This window comes from Lucilia sericata, unplaced genomic scaffold (assembly GCF_015586225.1).
Source record: "Lucilia sericata isolate MDLA Ls3-8-SP2 unplaced genomic scaffold, ASM1558622v1 Contig000885F_arrow, whole genome shotgun sequence".
Classification (NCBI taxonomy): domain Eukaryota; kingdom Metazoa; phylum Arthropoda; class Insecta; order Diptera; family Calliphoridae; genus Lucilia; species Lucilia sericata.
The window spans coordinates 174,982-192,412 of NW_023994874.1; the positions used below are offsets into that span (position 1 = coordinate 174,982).

The 17,431-nt window shown below is 30.8% G+C and overlaps 2 protein-coding genes across 6 annotated transcripts; one reads left to right on the plus strand and one right to left on the minus strand.

The window, feature by feature from the left end:
- The first annotated feature begins 534 nt into the window (after positions 1-534).
- LOC119608826 (dnaJ protein homolog 1) lies at positions 535-2,891 on the plus strand. Of its 3 annotated transcripts, none has more exons than XM_037963363.1 (2): positions 535-882; positions 1,556-2,891. In XM_037963363.1, the coding sequence occupies exon 2, from the start codon at positions 1,603-1,605 to the stop codon at positions 2,632-2,634; it is 1,032 nt and encodes a 343-aa protein (XP_037819291.1). In that variant the 5' UTR covers positions 535-882; positions 1,556-1,602; the 3' UTR covers positions 2,635-2,891. The 3 variants fall into 3 exon arrangements, with proteins under 3 accessions (XP_037819291.1, XP_037819294.1, XP_037819295.1); XM_037963366.1 differs by lacking the exon at positions 535-882 and adding an exon at positions 1,298-1,443 and having other exon boundaries at positions 1,558-2,891; XM_037963367.1 differs by lacking the exon at positions 535-882 and adding an exon at positions 1,461-1,495 and having other exon boundaries at positions 1,558-2,891.
- Positions 2,892-8,223: 5,332 nt separating this feature from the next.
- On the minus strand, positions 8,224-17,046 carry LOC119608827. Of its 3 annotated transcripts, XM_037963369.1 has the most exons (3): positions 16,882-17,046; positions 15,974-16,090; positions 8,224-8,962 (listed from the first exon to the last, which is right to left on the minus strand). In XM_037963369.1, the coding sequence occupies exons 2-3, from the start codon at positions 15,995-15,997 to the stop codon at positions 8,483-8,485; spliced, it is 504 nt and encodes a 167-aa protein (XP_037819297.1). In that variant the 5' UTR covers positions 15,998-16,090; positions 16,882-17,046; the 3' UTR covers positions 8,224-8,482. The 3 variants fall into 3 exon arrangements, with proteins under 3 accessions (XP_037819297.1, XP_037819298.1, XP_037819296.1); XM_037963370.1 differs by lacking the exon at positions 15,974-16,090 and having other exon boundaries at positions 16,878-17,046; XM_037963368.1 differs by lacking the exon at positions 16,882-17,046 and having other exon boundaries at positions 15,974-16,171.
- Between the last annotated feature and the right edge of the window lie 385 nt (positions 17,047-17,431).

Consider the following 17,431-nt stretch of genomic DNA (forward strand, 5'->3'; position numbering starts at 1 on the left):
CCTCTCAAAGATCTCCTACAATGAACTGTATTTTCCGTATGTATGTACATATAGAAGGTTCTAAAGGTGGGATTGTATGTATACAAAATTGTCTATAGAACGAAGTTGGTATTTGATGCAACATAGAGGAGAGAGACTCCATTCCCATACATAAATTTTAAAATAAACTATACAAATCTAGGTCCTATAGAAAAAATTTCGTCAAATTGAAATTCTTCTGAAAAATTTTACATTGAATGAGTAATAAATATATTAAATTGTATAAGTTGCATTGTGCTGTCTCCTTAAAATAATAAATTTTAGATAAAAATTGCAATTTGTATATAAAAACGCCCAAAAAGTAATACTCGTCTTATTTAAATATTATATACAAAAGCTGGTGGTTATGAAAACAGCATTGCCAGATTTAACTCGCATATTTACGAAATACAACTCTGACGGATGAATACAACTATGTAGGCAAAGAAATGTCAAAATAATCTGGAACATTCTAGAATTTGAAACACAATTTGCTATAAATACAAGTGAGTGTCCAGGAAACGGTTTATTAACAAAACAAACAAGCAAGAAAAAATAGTGATAAAATTCAAGCAAATAATCGTATTATACGTGGAAGATATTAACTAATTGCTATTTAATAATAAAATAAAGATTTATTATAATATATAAAAACAAGAGTTCAACACTAATAAACAAGTTGGCTTTGAAATTAATTTAAAATAAAACAGAGATAAACAGCAAATACAAAAAAAGTAAAGAAAAATTTAACTAGTTTAACTAAAATTTCAAGTGCATATTGCATAAAACTAATTAAACAAAATCTTAAGTATTTTTAAGATTTATAATAATCAAAGAAGCTGTAGTAAAAAAAATTCTAAAAAAGGTAAATACCAATTTTAAATAATTACAGATAAACGTTACAAAACAAAAGCAGCAACAAATAAAACAATTTTAGTTTTTAAAGTTCAAAAAACACAGGCCTAGTGTTTCTATTTTGTTAATTCAAAATAAGTAATTTAAATTATAAAACAATTAGCTTGTATTAATTAATTATTTACAAATTAGTGAGAAATAAAAGTTATATTGCAATGATTTTTTTTCTTATTGTTACGGGAATATTCTTGAATTGTCGATGAAATCATTAGCCTAATAATTGGCATTACACAGAGAGCACAAGAGAGAAAGAGAAACTTGACAAATTTTCTCTGTTTTGATGGCAAAAAAATAAAATATAATTTACTTGTTACAAGTTGAAATGAGACCGCTATTGTCCAATTCGATTTCATTCAAAAATCATTCATTTTTCATTTTCTACCCGTTTCTGTGCAAAACCACTGTTGGCACAAAAAAAAAAAAAGAAAAAACCCAAAACATCTCTCGAAAGTTCTATGCACTAGAATAAAGAAAATCGTAGAATAATCGTTGAAAAAAGTATTTTAAAAAGTAAATAAATCATTTATTGTTGTTGTTGTTTGTTACATGGTTAACGTAATATGTAACAATTTTTTTTTTTATAAATTTCCCAAAATACTAATAAAATTTTAATTTTTTTTCTAGAATTCCGCTTATTAACTGCAGTTTAGTGAAATTTAAATCCACACAATGGGAAAAGATTTCTATAAAATTCTTGGCATCAATAAAAATGCCAATGATGACGAAATAAAGAAAGCCTATCGCAAATTGGCTTTGAAATACCATCCCGACAAGAATAAGACACCACAGGCTGAGGAACGTTTTAAGGAAATAGCAGAGGCCTATGAGGTACTGTCGGACAAAAAGAAACGTGATATTTATGATCAGTATGGTGAAGAGGGACTGAAGGGTGGCATTCCCGGAGGCGCAGGTCATGAGGGTGGTGGCACCTACACTTATCACGGTGATCCAAGAGCTACATTTGCCCAATTCTTTGGCAATGCTGATCCCTTCGGTATATTCTTTGGTGGCGGTGATCCCTCACGCATTTTTGAATCACAAACTATTTTCATGGGTGACAATGATGATATTTACTCACAAATGACTGGAGGTGGTGGCCCCGGAGGAGCATTCCGTTCACAGTCCTTTAATGCCCAACCCAATCGTAAACGTCAAACCCAAGATCCTCCCATTGAACATGATTTGTATGTCTCCTTGGAGGAAGTTGATAAGGGCTGTGTTAAGAAAATGAAAATATCACGCATGTCTTTGGCCACCGGACAGGCCCGCAAGGAAGAGAAAGTCTTAAATATAACTGTTAAACCTGGCTGGAAGGCTGGCACTAAGATCACCTTCCAACAGGAGGGCGATCAGACTCCCGGTAAAATTCCTGCCGATATTATTTTCATCATACGTGATAAACCTCATCCAGTGTTTAAACGTGAAGGCAGTGATTTGCGCTACAGTGCCCAAGTAAGTTTGAAACAAGCCTTGTGCGGCACCACAGTATCCGTACCCACTCTACAGGGTGATCGCATTACCGTCAATACACAGGGTGAAATCATTAAGCCCACCACCGTGAAACGTATTAGTGGCCGGGGGTTGCCTTTCCCCAAAGAACCATCACGTCGTGGTGATCTGATGGTGTCGTTTGATATCAAATTCCCCGATTCAATACAGCCGGGTACAAAGGAGCTGCTCAGTGAGATTTTACCCAACTAGATAGTAGTATAAATATGTAATACAGTAGGCTAGTGTAATAAGTAGGGGAACTGCGTTCAAATTGCTGGGCGGGATGTATTTATTATTATGTAATATTTAATATTATTACTATTTTTATTATAAGCGTTATATTTAAGTCTTAAGAACAAGAAGTGTTAGGCTAACAACTACTTCCAATTACTAAAACACCACAAGCTTGCAGTAACAATTGAATTAGGCTGCCGGCGGCGTGGTATCGAGTAAACAAAAAAAAAAAACAGATCTGGAAATGTGAAAAGAAGAAAATACTTGTAGGAAACTTTAAATGAATTGTTTTGTCCATATTAATATCATTTTTTCCAAATTCATTTGTTAAATGTCTGAAGCTTGTTTTGTAATCTATAAAACCTATGTTACAGAAATAGGGAAATCTCTGTGTATATCCTTATTTCTGCAACAAGCCCTTTAAGGCTTTCTTTAGGATAACAAATACATAAATATCTAAACTCATTCCATATGTAGGAATCCAAAAAGAAAACTTGCCCGAACATGTGATCCCTTAGTTATTACAAAACAAGCAGACAACAACTTCTTTATTTTTGTTATTTATTTTGTAAATTTTTTCTCTTTATTGCAATATGAGACAAAATTCATTCATTATTATTTTGGCAACAAATTTTAATTTTGTTTTAAATTTAAAAAAAAAAATCATTTCCTACTATTTATTTAATGAAAATTAGTTCTTTTTAGAATTTAAGTTTAATTTTTTAGAAAATGAAATATGGAAGAAAATAATTTCATTAAACAAAAACATGAAAATGTAAAACAAATTTCTAAGTTTATGATAAATTCTGCAAATAAGGCCGAAAGTCATTTGGAATGAAGAAGAAGAAAACATTGTTAAATATTTTTGTAACATATGACTTTTGGCATTGCTAACGTTAGAAAATTTAAAGAATTTTTAAAATTTCTTTTGTAAAATTTAAATCTTAATACACACAACCAGAGACTGATTAAATAAAATTAAAGAAATGGTAATTAAAAAAAAAAAAATAAAAAATTTAAAATAAAATGTTTGAATTAAAAATTACTTGACTTTTATTTTAGGAAGGGATTTATTTGAAAGTTCTTTACTAATTAATGTAATATGTTCTATAGGACTGTTAATTAAAGAGTATTTCTTTAAAGATATTAGATTTTTGAGGGGCTAATGCAGATATAGTAAAATTAACTTGTTAAAGATACATTTTTTCTATAAACATGTTGATGCAACATTAATTAAACAAAGTTTGTTGTTATAAATGAAATGGAATTTCCTGTTGCAATATTTGATTTTCCGCCAGGGACTTTTAAACATATGTATGTATTAGTTAAATTTTATCTGTAAGTTTCTCGATGTTTCCGGAGTTCAACAGTATTCTTTTAACATTTCTACAAAGATTCCGGAATACATTCCGATCTAATAAAACACAATAAAATGCTATTATGAATGTTTCCTATAATGAAGACACAGCTCCAATGATATTAATACTAAAAATTTGGGCAAATTCTAGAAGCTTCTGGAAGTTTATCAACCATACAGCGTATTGAAGTTAAATATTCTTTAGAAATGTGTGGAAATATTCTTCAGAACTTCCATTAAATTTCTAGAAAGATTCCGGAACACATTCCGATCTAATAAACCATTAGAAGAAGAATTTTCTAATGAAGACACAACTCCAATAATGTTAAGAATAAAGAAATTTCGGTTAAATTCTAGAAATATCTTGAAGGTATATCAATCATAGAATGTGTTGTTGTTAAAAATTCTTTAGAAATTTCTGGAAATATTCTTCAAAACATAATATTTCTAGAAAGATTCCAGAATATATTTTTGCAAAAAAAAAAAAAGAACAGAAGCATGATGCTGCTGTTTCTTAAAGTTCCTCTAGAATTATCTGGAATTACTACAAACAAGGATCTGCTGTTGCTGTTTAATAAAAACAAGTCAAAGTTAATAATTTCCCATAGTTTTATAAAACATCTTCGGCAGTTAGCAAATCATGCCTGGAGTTTAACAACAGTAGTTCGTAGTAACACATACATACAATCTAAGACTCTCGAAGTTATTGGATCTTAATAAATATACGCACATGTAACTTGTACATACATATTTTTTTGTTGTTGTAGCAGTGATTCTCATGGGTACGTCTTGTATGTAACTTACTACTGTTAATAATTTCCCAGAAGTTTCTAGAGTTTAATAAAGCAAAGCGGGAGCAGCTGATAACCTTTTAGTGAAGTTTCTCCAAGTTTCCTGAGTTAAAAAAGTACACAACAAGAAGTTCCGGTTAAACTAATCCAAGTATTAAACAGTGTATGTACTTCAAGAAACGTGCGGCGATGCTTAAGAGCTTCTCCTGTTTTGTTGTATTTATCTCTGGAAGTTACTTAAAGGTACCAGATGTTTCCGGAGATTAATATAACAAAACAGGAGAAGGCCTTAAACATTGCCGGACGTTTCTTGAAGTTTTCGAAATTTTATAAACAAAGCAAGGAACTGCTATTTTATAACTGTTCAGAAGTCTCTGGAGTCCAAAACACAAAACATCTTGAGAAGTTTCCTGTAATTAAACAAAAGGTGCTCTAGCTAAATCAAAAAATTGTACATAATATGTACCATAAATAACAATTAACTAAAAAATGTCATATTATTTCTAAAAAATTACAACAGCATCAATTAAAAACAAACAAAATGCAGAAAAAAAACGTTATTTTGACATTTCTTTAGTAGAAAATTTAGTTTACGCGGAATTTTCTTACGGTACGGTTCAATATATAAAGTGTCTTAGAAAATTTATAATTTTGCTTTGAAATAGTAAAGTTTTATTAAATATTTTTGCATAAAAATAAAGTTAAAATGCTACTTAATAAGTGTGCATAACTTTTTTGTTAAAATATCCATTTAAATTTACAGAAAAGAATGTAAAAAGTTGTTAAATTTCTGTTTCGTTTCCATTGTTTCGAATTTATGTTGTCGTTCGTTTCTTTTTGTTATTGTTGTACTAGTGTTTGTGTATCGTAAAGTAAATAAATGCATTTATTGATTTTGAAGTGCAAATATTGGAAATCAATAAAATTTATTAATTACAGCAATTTCTTTAAAGCAGAATCAAACAAGTAAGTGGAAAAAATTGTATTTTTTAATTTAATTTATTTCCAAATAAACCAAATTTCTACTTAACGATTCTACAATTTTATGTTATTTACATACATACATACATACAGTGTCTCTCATAAGTATTCGAATTTAGGTAAACTATGAAAAGAAACCAAATTTAATAATATATTTTGTGTGCCAAAAAAAATTAATTTGTTATATTGTCTAGACAGCCCTTAAGTTTGATATCACGCTTTTTAAAACTTGAAAAATTTACATTTACTTAAATTAAATTAGCTTTTTTTAAAAAAGTCCATAAAATTGCCTCACAAAAGTATACGAATTTTTACTGTATTTCATATTTGAGCATATTATACGAAACACAAATTTTAGAATAGACTAGTTTTTATGCTTTAAATTGTTTTAAGGGGTTACTATCAACCGAAATGATATATTTTAGGCCCATTTGGTCCACAATTTTTGGGGATTTGTACCCCTCTTTTTATGTAATACCATTAAAATGGCGATTTTTGGCAATATTTGTAGTATTTTCTCTTTTTTTCCAGAGATAAAACCAAAGTTTGATATTGGGATTTAATAGACCCCTTGGAGTATCTAAAAATAGTATTTTTGTTACAAGAATCTGTATTCAAACGATCCAAGATATATTATTGATATCATTATTCTGTCGCTAATTCAATATATTGGAACTTAAGTCCATTTTCATAATACTAGGGTCAAAAGTTTTCGGGGAAAGTTTTCTTGTATATATTCTTTTAGATATCAGCTTTTATATATTTTAAGTTTTCAATGTATTGTGGAAGTGTACAACTCCAAAACATGCCTCGAAGAAACACCATTCAATATGGTAGTATCATTATTTTTATATACCAATGACCTCCAGGCTGCATGCCACTATATCATTATGGTCTAACTCAAAAATATCGATATCTGTTTAAATATTGATTACTATGATCAAAATAAACCCAAAATTTTGGACTTACAGTGTTATTGTAATGGGCAACATAAGCGTGAAAGTTACGAATAGTAAAAACTCAAATCTACTGTATAGGATGACGTTTTGTTAAGGCATGTTTTGGAATTGTATACCGATATAATGTATTGAAAATTTAAAATATATTAGTGCTAATATGTACATGAATGTATACTAGCCAACTTTGTCGGAAAATATCGGCCCTAGTGGTACGAAAAGGGACTTAAGATCCATACAATTTAATTAGAAACAGAAGAACGATACCAAAAATACATCTTGGAACTTTTAAGTACAGATCCTTATAACAAAAATTATTAATTTTAGATACCTCAAGGGGTCTATTAAATCCCAATATTAAAGTTTGGGTTTATTTCTGAAAAAAAGGAAAAAAAAATTGCAAATATGGTCAAAAATCGCCATTTTAATGATATTACATGAAAAGATGGTACAAATGCTCCAAAATTTTGGAACAAATGGGCCAAAAATATATTATTTCGGTCGATAGTAACCCCTTAACACAATTTTAAGCAAAAAACCACTCGATTATAATTTTTGTGTTTCGTATAATATGGTCATATATGAAATACAGGAAAAATTCGAATACTTTTGTGAGGCAATTTTATGGCCTTTTTTTAAAAAAAGTTAAATCAATTGAGGTAAATGTAATTTTTCCAAATTTTAAAGATTGTGATATTATACCATAGGACTCTCTAGACAATATAACAAATTTAATTATTCATTTCACACACAAAAAATATTATTAAATTATGTTTCTTTTCAAAGTACAACCAAATTCGAATACTTATGTGAGACACTGTACATAATAATAAAATATTCGGTGAAATGTTTGTGATATAAAAATCGATTTTTCATAGGAAATATGAGTGATCACAGATTTTCACTCGTTTCTTGATTAGAGCGTTATTTAAGGAACTAGAACCGATTTTATGTTTTTCATATAAGAATCGGTTTTTCATAGGAAATATGAGTGATCACAGATTTTCACTTGTTTCTTGATTGGAGCGTTATTTAAGGAACTACAGCCGATTTCATGTTTTTCATATAAAAATCGATTTTTCATAGGAAATATAAGTGATCACAGATTTTCACTATTTTCTTGATTGGAGCGTTATTTAAGGAACTACAGCCGATTTTATGTCTCTCATATAAAAATCGATTTTTGATGGAAAACATGAGTGAATAAAAGTAGAGCGTTTAGAATTTAACTACTTTTATTAATAATTTATTTATCTGCTCTTACAGATGAGAGAGATTAAATATTAGTTATTTATCTAGAAAAGAGTTGAGTCAATTATAATTGCTCCAGTGCAATTATAATTGTTAGTAGTAAATAGAGAAAATAAAAAAAAAGGGATACAATTTCAATCAGTAAAAATTCAGTTTTTATTTTGGACAAATTTGGGTTTAGATAATTATTTGGGATTAGTAATTTCAAGCTCACCGTTTGATGGTTTTTAAAAGAATAATATTTTAAATATATATTGTTAGTCGCAGCTAACATTAATGCCTAAAAATTATTGACATAAAATGACTTTTTGTAGTAAAAGTTATTTTTGACAATTTATAAAAAGAGCGAGTACTAAAGTGTTTACACTAAAGGTAAATAAATACAATGGTTTCAAATTAAATGTTTAATGTTACAATGATGTAAGTAATGTGAGCTTTTGAAGTTATTAAGGTCCAAACCTTGTTTGGACATGGCGCCCGCCTTGCAGTCATGCAAATGAGTTTGGAACATCTGAAGCACAAAGTATTTGAGCTAATGATCTAATGGCCTCGGACAAGATCTTGGTATTAGGTGTGATCACATTAGATTTGTGCTCTCGTAATGTACGTTGATTACGCAAATGTTGGGTTTTTAAACTTGGCAGTGGTCGATGGCGTTGTTGACTTGCATGTAGTAATGTGTGGTGAAGTTTATCACATATCTTGCATGTTGCTAATGAAGTGCAAGACATAATTTTATGGCTTCTGGCCAAGCAATTAAGGCAATATCCCAGCTTCTCCACTACCATTTTACGTCTTCTGGTGTCCATGTTAAGGAATTTGCGGCAGAACTTAAGCGGATGATATTTTCTGCATATTAGACACTGATGAATGTCCGAATCTCGGGTTCGCTCACGATGTCGTCTAGTATGGTTGCTTTCTGAGCGATAGTTGCGATGCTGCCTCATTTGATACGGTTCTTCTGATTTCTGTTTGGGAATGAAAGATACAATTAGTGGAGAACTTAACAGTGAGGGTTTAAGTAAAATGTTTATAAGCTGAAGTGAAATAAAGAGATCTAGTGAGTTATGAATGATGTGTTAGTAAATGAGAAATGTGATTAGGTTAGAAGTTTGTGAACAAAATGTTAAAGTTATTAGATCATGAGCAAGTAATTAAAATAAGTTTTCGTTTAGGAAGGGAAGATAGCAAAGTTTTACGATTGAACGAGTTATAATTCCTGATGCGGTGCGTATATCAACAGTACGAATATTAGTATCAGAACCTGGATATAACTTAACGACTCTACCTATTCGCCACTCAGACGGAGGTAGTAAGTCATCCATAACGATTACTAGATCGCCAATTTGAAGATTCCGAACATTGTTTTTCCATTTGTACCGCTTGTGAAGAGATTTCAAATAATCTTCCTTCCATCTGATTGCGAATTGATGATGGACAGCTTTCAGTTTTTCCCATCTGTTTACAAGGGAGATATCTTGAATACTTTGCTCTGGGAAAGCCATTATGGGTGCTCCTCTTAAGAAGTGACCAGGAGTAAGTGCTGTTAGATCAGTAGGGTCTTCAGATAAGGCGGAAATTGGCCGTGAATTTAAAACTCCTTCGATTCTTGCGAGGATAGTGGAGAACTCTTCGAAGTTGAATTTTTGAGCACCAGAAATTCGCTTTAAATGGAACTTAAAGCTTTTTACAGCGGCTTCCCAAAGTCCGCCCATGTGGGGTGCATGTGGTGGAATAAACTTCCATTCGAAGCCGTGAGAGATATACTTTTGAGAGATATCTGATGCGACAGATTTTATGAATGAAGCAAATTCTCGTACTAGAACTCTACTGGCACCAAGGAAATTCCTACCGTTATCAGACATAACCCTTTGGGGGAGTCCCCGCCTCCCAATGAATCGGGAAAACGCAGCTTGAAATGCTGCAGATGATAGATCAGAGCAAGCTTCTAAATGTATAGCCTTTGTGCTGAAGCAAACAAAAACGCAGGCATATCCTTTAATGATGGTAGATTTGCGTAGAGATGACGATTTAAGATCAAAAGGGCCAGCAAAGTCTATACCTATGCTTTGAAACGGAGGCGATATTTGGCATCTTTCCGGCGGTAGTGGAGCCATAATTTGAGAGCATGACTGTTGCTTGTAAATTATGCACGTTTTGCAATGGCGAATTATATTTTTCACTCGGGGTTTGAGTCTCGATATATAGAATTCAGTTTGTACTATTCTACACATTTGATTGTACTCAGCATGTAAGAGTAATGTATGCAAATAAGAAAGATACAAATGACAGAATCGAGAATTTCCGGATAATATAATAGGATATCGTTCATTATATGGGAGAAAAGATTGAGACAAACGACCATTTACACGTAATACTGAGTTCGAATCAAGGAATGGATTGAGACATTTTAAAGAGCTTTTACTAGATATTGGTTGAGAGTTAGAGAGTTGTGCATATTCTTCAGTAAAATAGGTTTTTTGAGATAAAATTATAAGCTTAGTTTTTATGAAATTAATTTCTTGCTGAGTTATGGTTACTGTAGATGGGTTTATACATCGCTTAGTGAGTCGATTGAAAAACCTAAACATGTAACAGATTACTCGAAGCGCTCTAGAGTATGAAGAGAAATTTTCAAGTATATCTTCATTTTGTATAATATTGTGGAAAACTTGAACTTTGTTATGGTTTTCATTTGGTTTTAATGGGTTTCTATTTGGCCATGCATTCACGGGTCTAGTTAGCCATGATGGACCATGCCACCAAAGTTTATTGATAGCGAGTTCTGATGGTTTACAGCCTCGGGTTCCTAAGTCAGCAGGATTATCGTGCGTAGAAACATGACGCCAATTGATATTGGGTACAAGAGTATGTATTCGAGAAATACGATTTGCTACATATGTTTCCCATGTCGATGGGGGTTTTGACAGCCAACCTAACACTATAGAGGAATCTGTCCATAAATATATATCTTTTCCAATAAATTCTAGGGATGAACAAAGGGAATGTACTAATTCTGCTAATAGAACTGCTCCGTTAAGTTCCAAACGTGGAAGACAAACAGTTTGGATAGGGGCCACTTTACTCTTTGCCACTAGTAAGTTAGAGAAAACGATGTGGGTATTAGTTTGGCACCTAATATATACAGTGGCACAATATGCTGTTTTAGAGGCATCTGAAAAACCATGAATTTGAACAACATCCGATGGGTTGAATTGTAGCCAGCGAGGAATGCGGATAGTTTCGACACCTGAGATATCTTGGGCAAGATTATTCCAATTTTCCAGTGATTCTGCTGAGACATCTTCATCCCAATCCAATCCTTCCAGCCAGAGATGTTGCATAAGCATTTTGGCTTTAATCACTACTGGTGCGAGCCAACCAGCCGGGTCAAATAGTTTGGCTACGATTGATAGAATTTGGCGTTTGGTAATTTTTTCAAATCTTGGGATTGTAGAAAAGCTATAGGTAAAAGAGTCTGTGAGAGCATTCCATTTAATGCCCAGAGTCTTTGTGGAGCTTGTTTCATCAAATAAAAGAAAATCTTGATCATATAAATCTTCTTTGGGTAGACCTAAAAGTAACTGGGGATTGTTTGCAGTAATCTTTTTAAGTGGCATACCTGCAGATTTTAAAACTTTAATTAACTGATTCCGAATAGATAAAGTATCGTCAATAGTGTGGCCGCCAGTAAGAATGTCATCGACGTATGTTTCATTGCGTAAAACATTAGCTACTCTAGGGTTTGATGTTTCGTGATCAAATGCTATTTGAAGTAGAGTACGAATTGCGAGATAGGGAGCACAATTTACTCCAAATGTTACAGTTTTCAACTGATAGTCTCTAATAGGACCGTTGGGTTCATTTTGAAATAAAATTCTTTGAAAGGGCCTATCTGTCGGGTGAATTAGTATCTGGCGATACATTTTTTGAATATCGGCGCTAAATACATACTGATACTTTCTCCAATTGAGAATAACTGTTATTAAGTCGCGTTGAAGAATTGGGCCAGTATATAAGATATCATTAAGTGAAAATTGTGATTTGGTTTTCCTTGAGGCGTTAAAGACAACCCTTACTTTTGTAGTTTTATGTTCAGGGCGAACTACAGCGTGATGAGGTAAGTAAAATGAATTATATTTATCATGTACCACAATTTCACGTGATGAAGTTTCTTCCATGTGGTCAAGAGTTAAATATTCATTAAGAACAGTATTATATTGGGATTGGAGACTTGTATCTTTAGCAAGTGTTTTTTCCATTCTTGAATACTGAGCTAAAGCTATGAATCGTGATGATCCGAGAAAAACCTTTTCGGGAAAGTCTTTTTTAAAGGGTAATCTTACAACATACTTGCCATCTTCTCGACGTTTAGTCGTTTTTGCATAAAATTCTTCGCAATATATATCTTCTTCTGATTTTGTACGTGATGTGGGAATTTCTTCTTGTTCCCAAAATTTTCTTAAAATGTCATTGAGGTCAGATGTGTCTGATGAAATAACAGAAGTTGTAAAGGACTGAATGTTTATAATGTTTATGGGACCGCTGAGTACCCAACCAAAAATAGTGTTATATGCTGATGTTTTTCCGCAGATATTCTTCTTTATACCTTCAATATTAATGAAATGCTCATAATCATTTCCTAGCAACAAGTCTATTTGAGATGATTGATTGAATGTTGGGTCAGCTAAGTCAAGTTCAAGTAATTCAGATGATTTTGGAATATCAAATGTGTAAGAAGGAAGATTTTTGGTAACTTTTGGCAAAATTATAGCTTTAATAGGGAATTTCATGTTATATCTTTTGGCGTACAATATGAATTCACACTCCTTATTTGAGGATTGTTTTTGACCACCAATACCAACGATTTCATAGTGACATTTTGTATATGGAAGTTGAAGTCTATTCCTTATTCTTTCGGATAAAAATGTGCGTTGTGAGCCAGGATCAATTAAGGCTCTTATGGTGAAATGTTCACCCATATGCTCAATTTGCATTAAAGCAGTTCGTAATAGTATGTTTTCGTTGCTAGCTGAGAAATTAGCTTGAATTTCTCCTGACGTTTGGGGGCTTTCATTTTGAGTATTATTTTGATTATGAAAAGATCTATGTACTGGTTGGTTTTGAGATATATTATTTGCTTCATTTGTGTTGTTCGTATCTGAGCTTTGGGGAGAGTTTGACCACTTCTTTTTCATGTGCAATAATGTGTGGTGTGTCTTTTTACAGTTAAGACAAGTATTTTTGCTTTTACAATTCGTTTTTGTATGAGATGGAGACAAACAATTGTTACAATATTTGTTCTTATAAACGTAATCTATTCTTTGTTGAATAGTATATGTTCGAAATTTTGGGCATTTTCTTAGAGAGTGAGCTTCATTACATAATTTGCATGGTGGAAATAAACTTTCTTGAGAGACATATGATTGTATTTTAGAATTAGGTGTTTCTGTTAACACAAAGCAATCTTTTGTTGTTTTTATACTATTAAGACGTTCAACCGCTTCATATCTGTCGACTAGAAATTGCGACATTTGAGACCATTTTGGTAGCTCACGAGGAGATGCGAGCGATTGTTCCCACAAGGAAAGTGTAAATTCTGGTAGTTTTGTAGAGATTAGACGGATTAAAATAGGATCCCAACTTTCTACCTCGATTCCTAGAGTTCTTAGGGTAGCTAAGGAATCACTTACTGAGGATTGAATTCGTCTAATTGACTCACTGTCTTCGTGTTTCGCAGGGGGAATATCGAATAATATCTTAATTTGATTATCTACGAGTACTCTTTTGTTTTCATAACGAGTTCTTAATGCTTTCCAGGCGAGATCAAAATTGTCATGAGATAGAGGGTAGCGTTTGACAATTTCGCCTGCTTCACCTTTAGTTTTGTTACGGAGGTGATATAGTTTTGTGACTGGGGTTAATTTTGAATGGTTTATATATACGGCTGTGAACATATCCCGAAATGATGGCCATTGTTCATAGCTGCCGTAAAATATTTCTGTATCGCATGGTGGGATTTTAATGCTTATATTTGAGTTATCTAGAGGTACATTTTGTGGAAGGGGTAATGAGTAGCGAGCTGACGCATCGAAACCTTGGGCTACAGATGTATCTAATTTAACTGTCTTCATTAAATCAATGATTTGTGAAGTACAGAGGTAATAAGCATCGACGCAAGAGTCAAAACTAGTTTTGGCTTTTTCTTTAAATTGCGATTGCACCTCCTTTTCAGGGGCTAGCATCAATTTTTCATAGGAAGCCTCTACTTTTCCCCATCTTGAATCTAAATCTCTTAATTTTACATCTAACACGGAATCCGTTTGGTTTTCAATGGGTGCTTGATTAAACTTTTGACAGAACTGCAGTAAATGATCGCAGTCAAATATAAAGCGCTCGTTCAGAGCTGAATTGGTTGTAGTGTCTTTTTGAGATGATGTGCTCATTTTAACAAAAAGAAAAAAAAAAAAAACTGTTTAATGGGAAGTACAGGGACCTAAATTTTTTGTTCTTAAATATCAAATTGTATTGTGTTTAAATGATAATCTGCGGGTATAGTGCTAGATGAGAAAATCAAGATAGGTGTAATTAAAATTGTATGGGAAACAATTGAGATAGTGTTTGTTTTAATAGTATTTGCGGTTTTGTAGGCTATTTATCGGTATAGCACTAGATATGAGTTTTAAATTTGAATATAAGATAAGTTTATGTTCGTATGTTTTTTTGCGCGCTATTTATTGGTATAGCACTAGACGTAATAAATAAATAAAATTTATTTTATGTCAATAGAAGTGGAGTTTTAGAATTGAACCTTTACTTAAGTTTTGTAAAGGAAACCGGAATCAAGTTGAATTTATTCAGATTATTGGTTAATCGTTGCAAATAAGATATTATTTTTGCTTTAATATTTTGTAAACAATTAATTTTTGTAATAATTTGATGCGAAATAATTTGATTGAGAAGAAAAGAAAACAATATTAATTTCCTCTAAACCAAAATCTAATCAGAAAATTTTTACAATTCTTGATATTTAGCGTTAAGAGCATTAAATTTAATTTGGTTAATTAAACTTAGTTTTAATTAAATTTAGTTTGGTAGGGGGTTTTCCTTTTTTTTAATATTTAATTTTTTTTTTTAATTTTGATTTAAGGATTTGATTTTTTCAAAATTTTGTTTAAAAAAAAATTTTTAATAATATTAAAGTATAACTTTTTTGTTTGGTTTAGGTTTTTATGAAAAATAAACTGCAAAACGTATATGACCTTTGAAATAAGCTAGATATTACGCAATTAGATTTCTTAGGTGCGTTAAATGAGGGTGAGTTGTTTTCAAAATTAAGAGAGAGTATGAAAAAACCACCACCAAATGTTCAATTTTTTTCCTGAAATCAGTCAGTGTTGCCGATGTATGAATAATTATTTTAAATGATGAGCTTGTTTTTTTTTAAATTTGATGTTGATATATTAAGTAGATTTTTGTGTAATTTTTCATGCGGATTTCTAAAATTTTGAAATAGTTTTTGCAAAATATATAACACAATTTTATATATTTTTTAATAAATTTGTTTCATAAATACTTCCTGGTAACACTGAAGTTAAATAAGTAAAGTTGAGTATTATTTTGTTTTCTTTTTGTTTTAATACGAGTGGACTGTATGAATTGTTGGTACGTATGTACACGTAAGAGAAAAGTTATAAAGAAGTAAAGAGTTATTTTAGATAAAAATTCTATGAGAGATTGAACTCTATGAAGAAGAAAAAAAATAGAATTCAAGAAAATGTTCTAAGAGATCGTGAATTTTTTATGTTCAAGCTTTTTTGTATGAGTTTAAGAGAATTCAAATTGTTTGTGTGTTATTTTGTTTAAGAGCTTAGGATGTTAATGAAAGGGAAATGATGTGATAAGATATTAATGTTTTTTTTTTTTTTTTTTTGGATATATGTATGAAATTTTATAATTTGAATTTTAGAGAGATTTACCTTATAAACATACGCCAACGACATACAACACGTACATATATATGTTCTTCTTTCAGCTTATTTGGATGACGAGTGTTGATGCACTTAAAACAACGGGATCTTTTTGTTTCTTAATTTCTTTTGATATTCGTTTGGAAAAAAAGTAATTTCTTAAATTCGTTTTATTTTGTGTATGTTTATTTTATTTTTTTTTTTTAATATTTTCTTGATTGGTTTATTTGATGAAAAAAATTTGTTTAACGGGTTAGATTTGATTTTCAAATATTTTTTTTTTTTTTTATTTTATTTAATTTTAACTTTGACTCTGTAAGTGATTGAAAAAAATTATGTATGAAGCTATGTATATAAAAAAATGGCCGTTATGTAACAATATATTTTAATGGCGACTTTTCATGATTTTTCGTTAACATATATTATGTATTTTTATACAGTTTTATTCCTTTTTTTTTTGTATTTTTATTTAATATGGCGGTTTTTCTTTTCTATGTACAAACATAACCTCTTTTTTTATGCTTTTAATTTTTTAATATGGCGACTTTTAATCACTATTTTTTTTAAATTTTGGTAACTAAAAATGGATTTTCGTTGGTTTTGTAAAGATGACAGACTTTGATTTTCTTTTCACATATGTCACTTGTTTTTTATACAGTTTCTTCTTAGACAAAATTAAATTTTATACCTTTTTTCCTTTCTTTTTTTTTTACCGATTTTTTTACGAACGACACTTATGTTTTTTCGTTTTTAAACGGACTATTATTTTAGAAAACAATGACAATTTTTTGATATTTTTAATTTTCTTTTTGAACTAGAACTGTTGTATTATGTTTTAATTTATTGTACGTGTTGTATGTTTTTGTTTTAAAATATAAAGACATAAATGTAAGCGCTTTAGTTTTTTACTTACTCACTTCGATTGGTACTGAAGTTATTTTATTTTCTTCTGTTACCTCCTCAAATAGACTTTGATACAACTCAATTATCTTCACTGACACTTGAGAGACAATATTGGTGTGGATCTTCTTTTTTCTTTTCAGCTTTGGTTCCCACACAAAAGGACCATGAATAAAAGTAGAGCGTTTAGAATTTAACTACTTTTATTAATAATTTATTTATCTGCTCTTACAGATGAGAGAGATTAAATATTAGTTATTTATCTAGAAAAGAGTTGAGTCAATTATAATTGCTCCAGTGCAATTATAATTGTTAGTAGTAAATAGAGAAAATAAAAAAAAAGGGATACAATTTCAATCAGTAAAAATTCAGTTTTTATTTTGGACAAATTTGGGTTTAGATAATTATTTGGGATTAGTAATTTCAAGCTCACCGTTTGATGGTTTTTAAAAGAATAATATTTTAAATATATATTGTTAGTCGCAGCTAACATTAATGCCTAAAAATTATTGACATAAAATGACTTTTTGTAGTAAAAGTTATTTTTGACAATTTATAAAAAGAGCG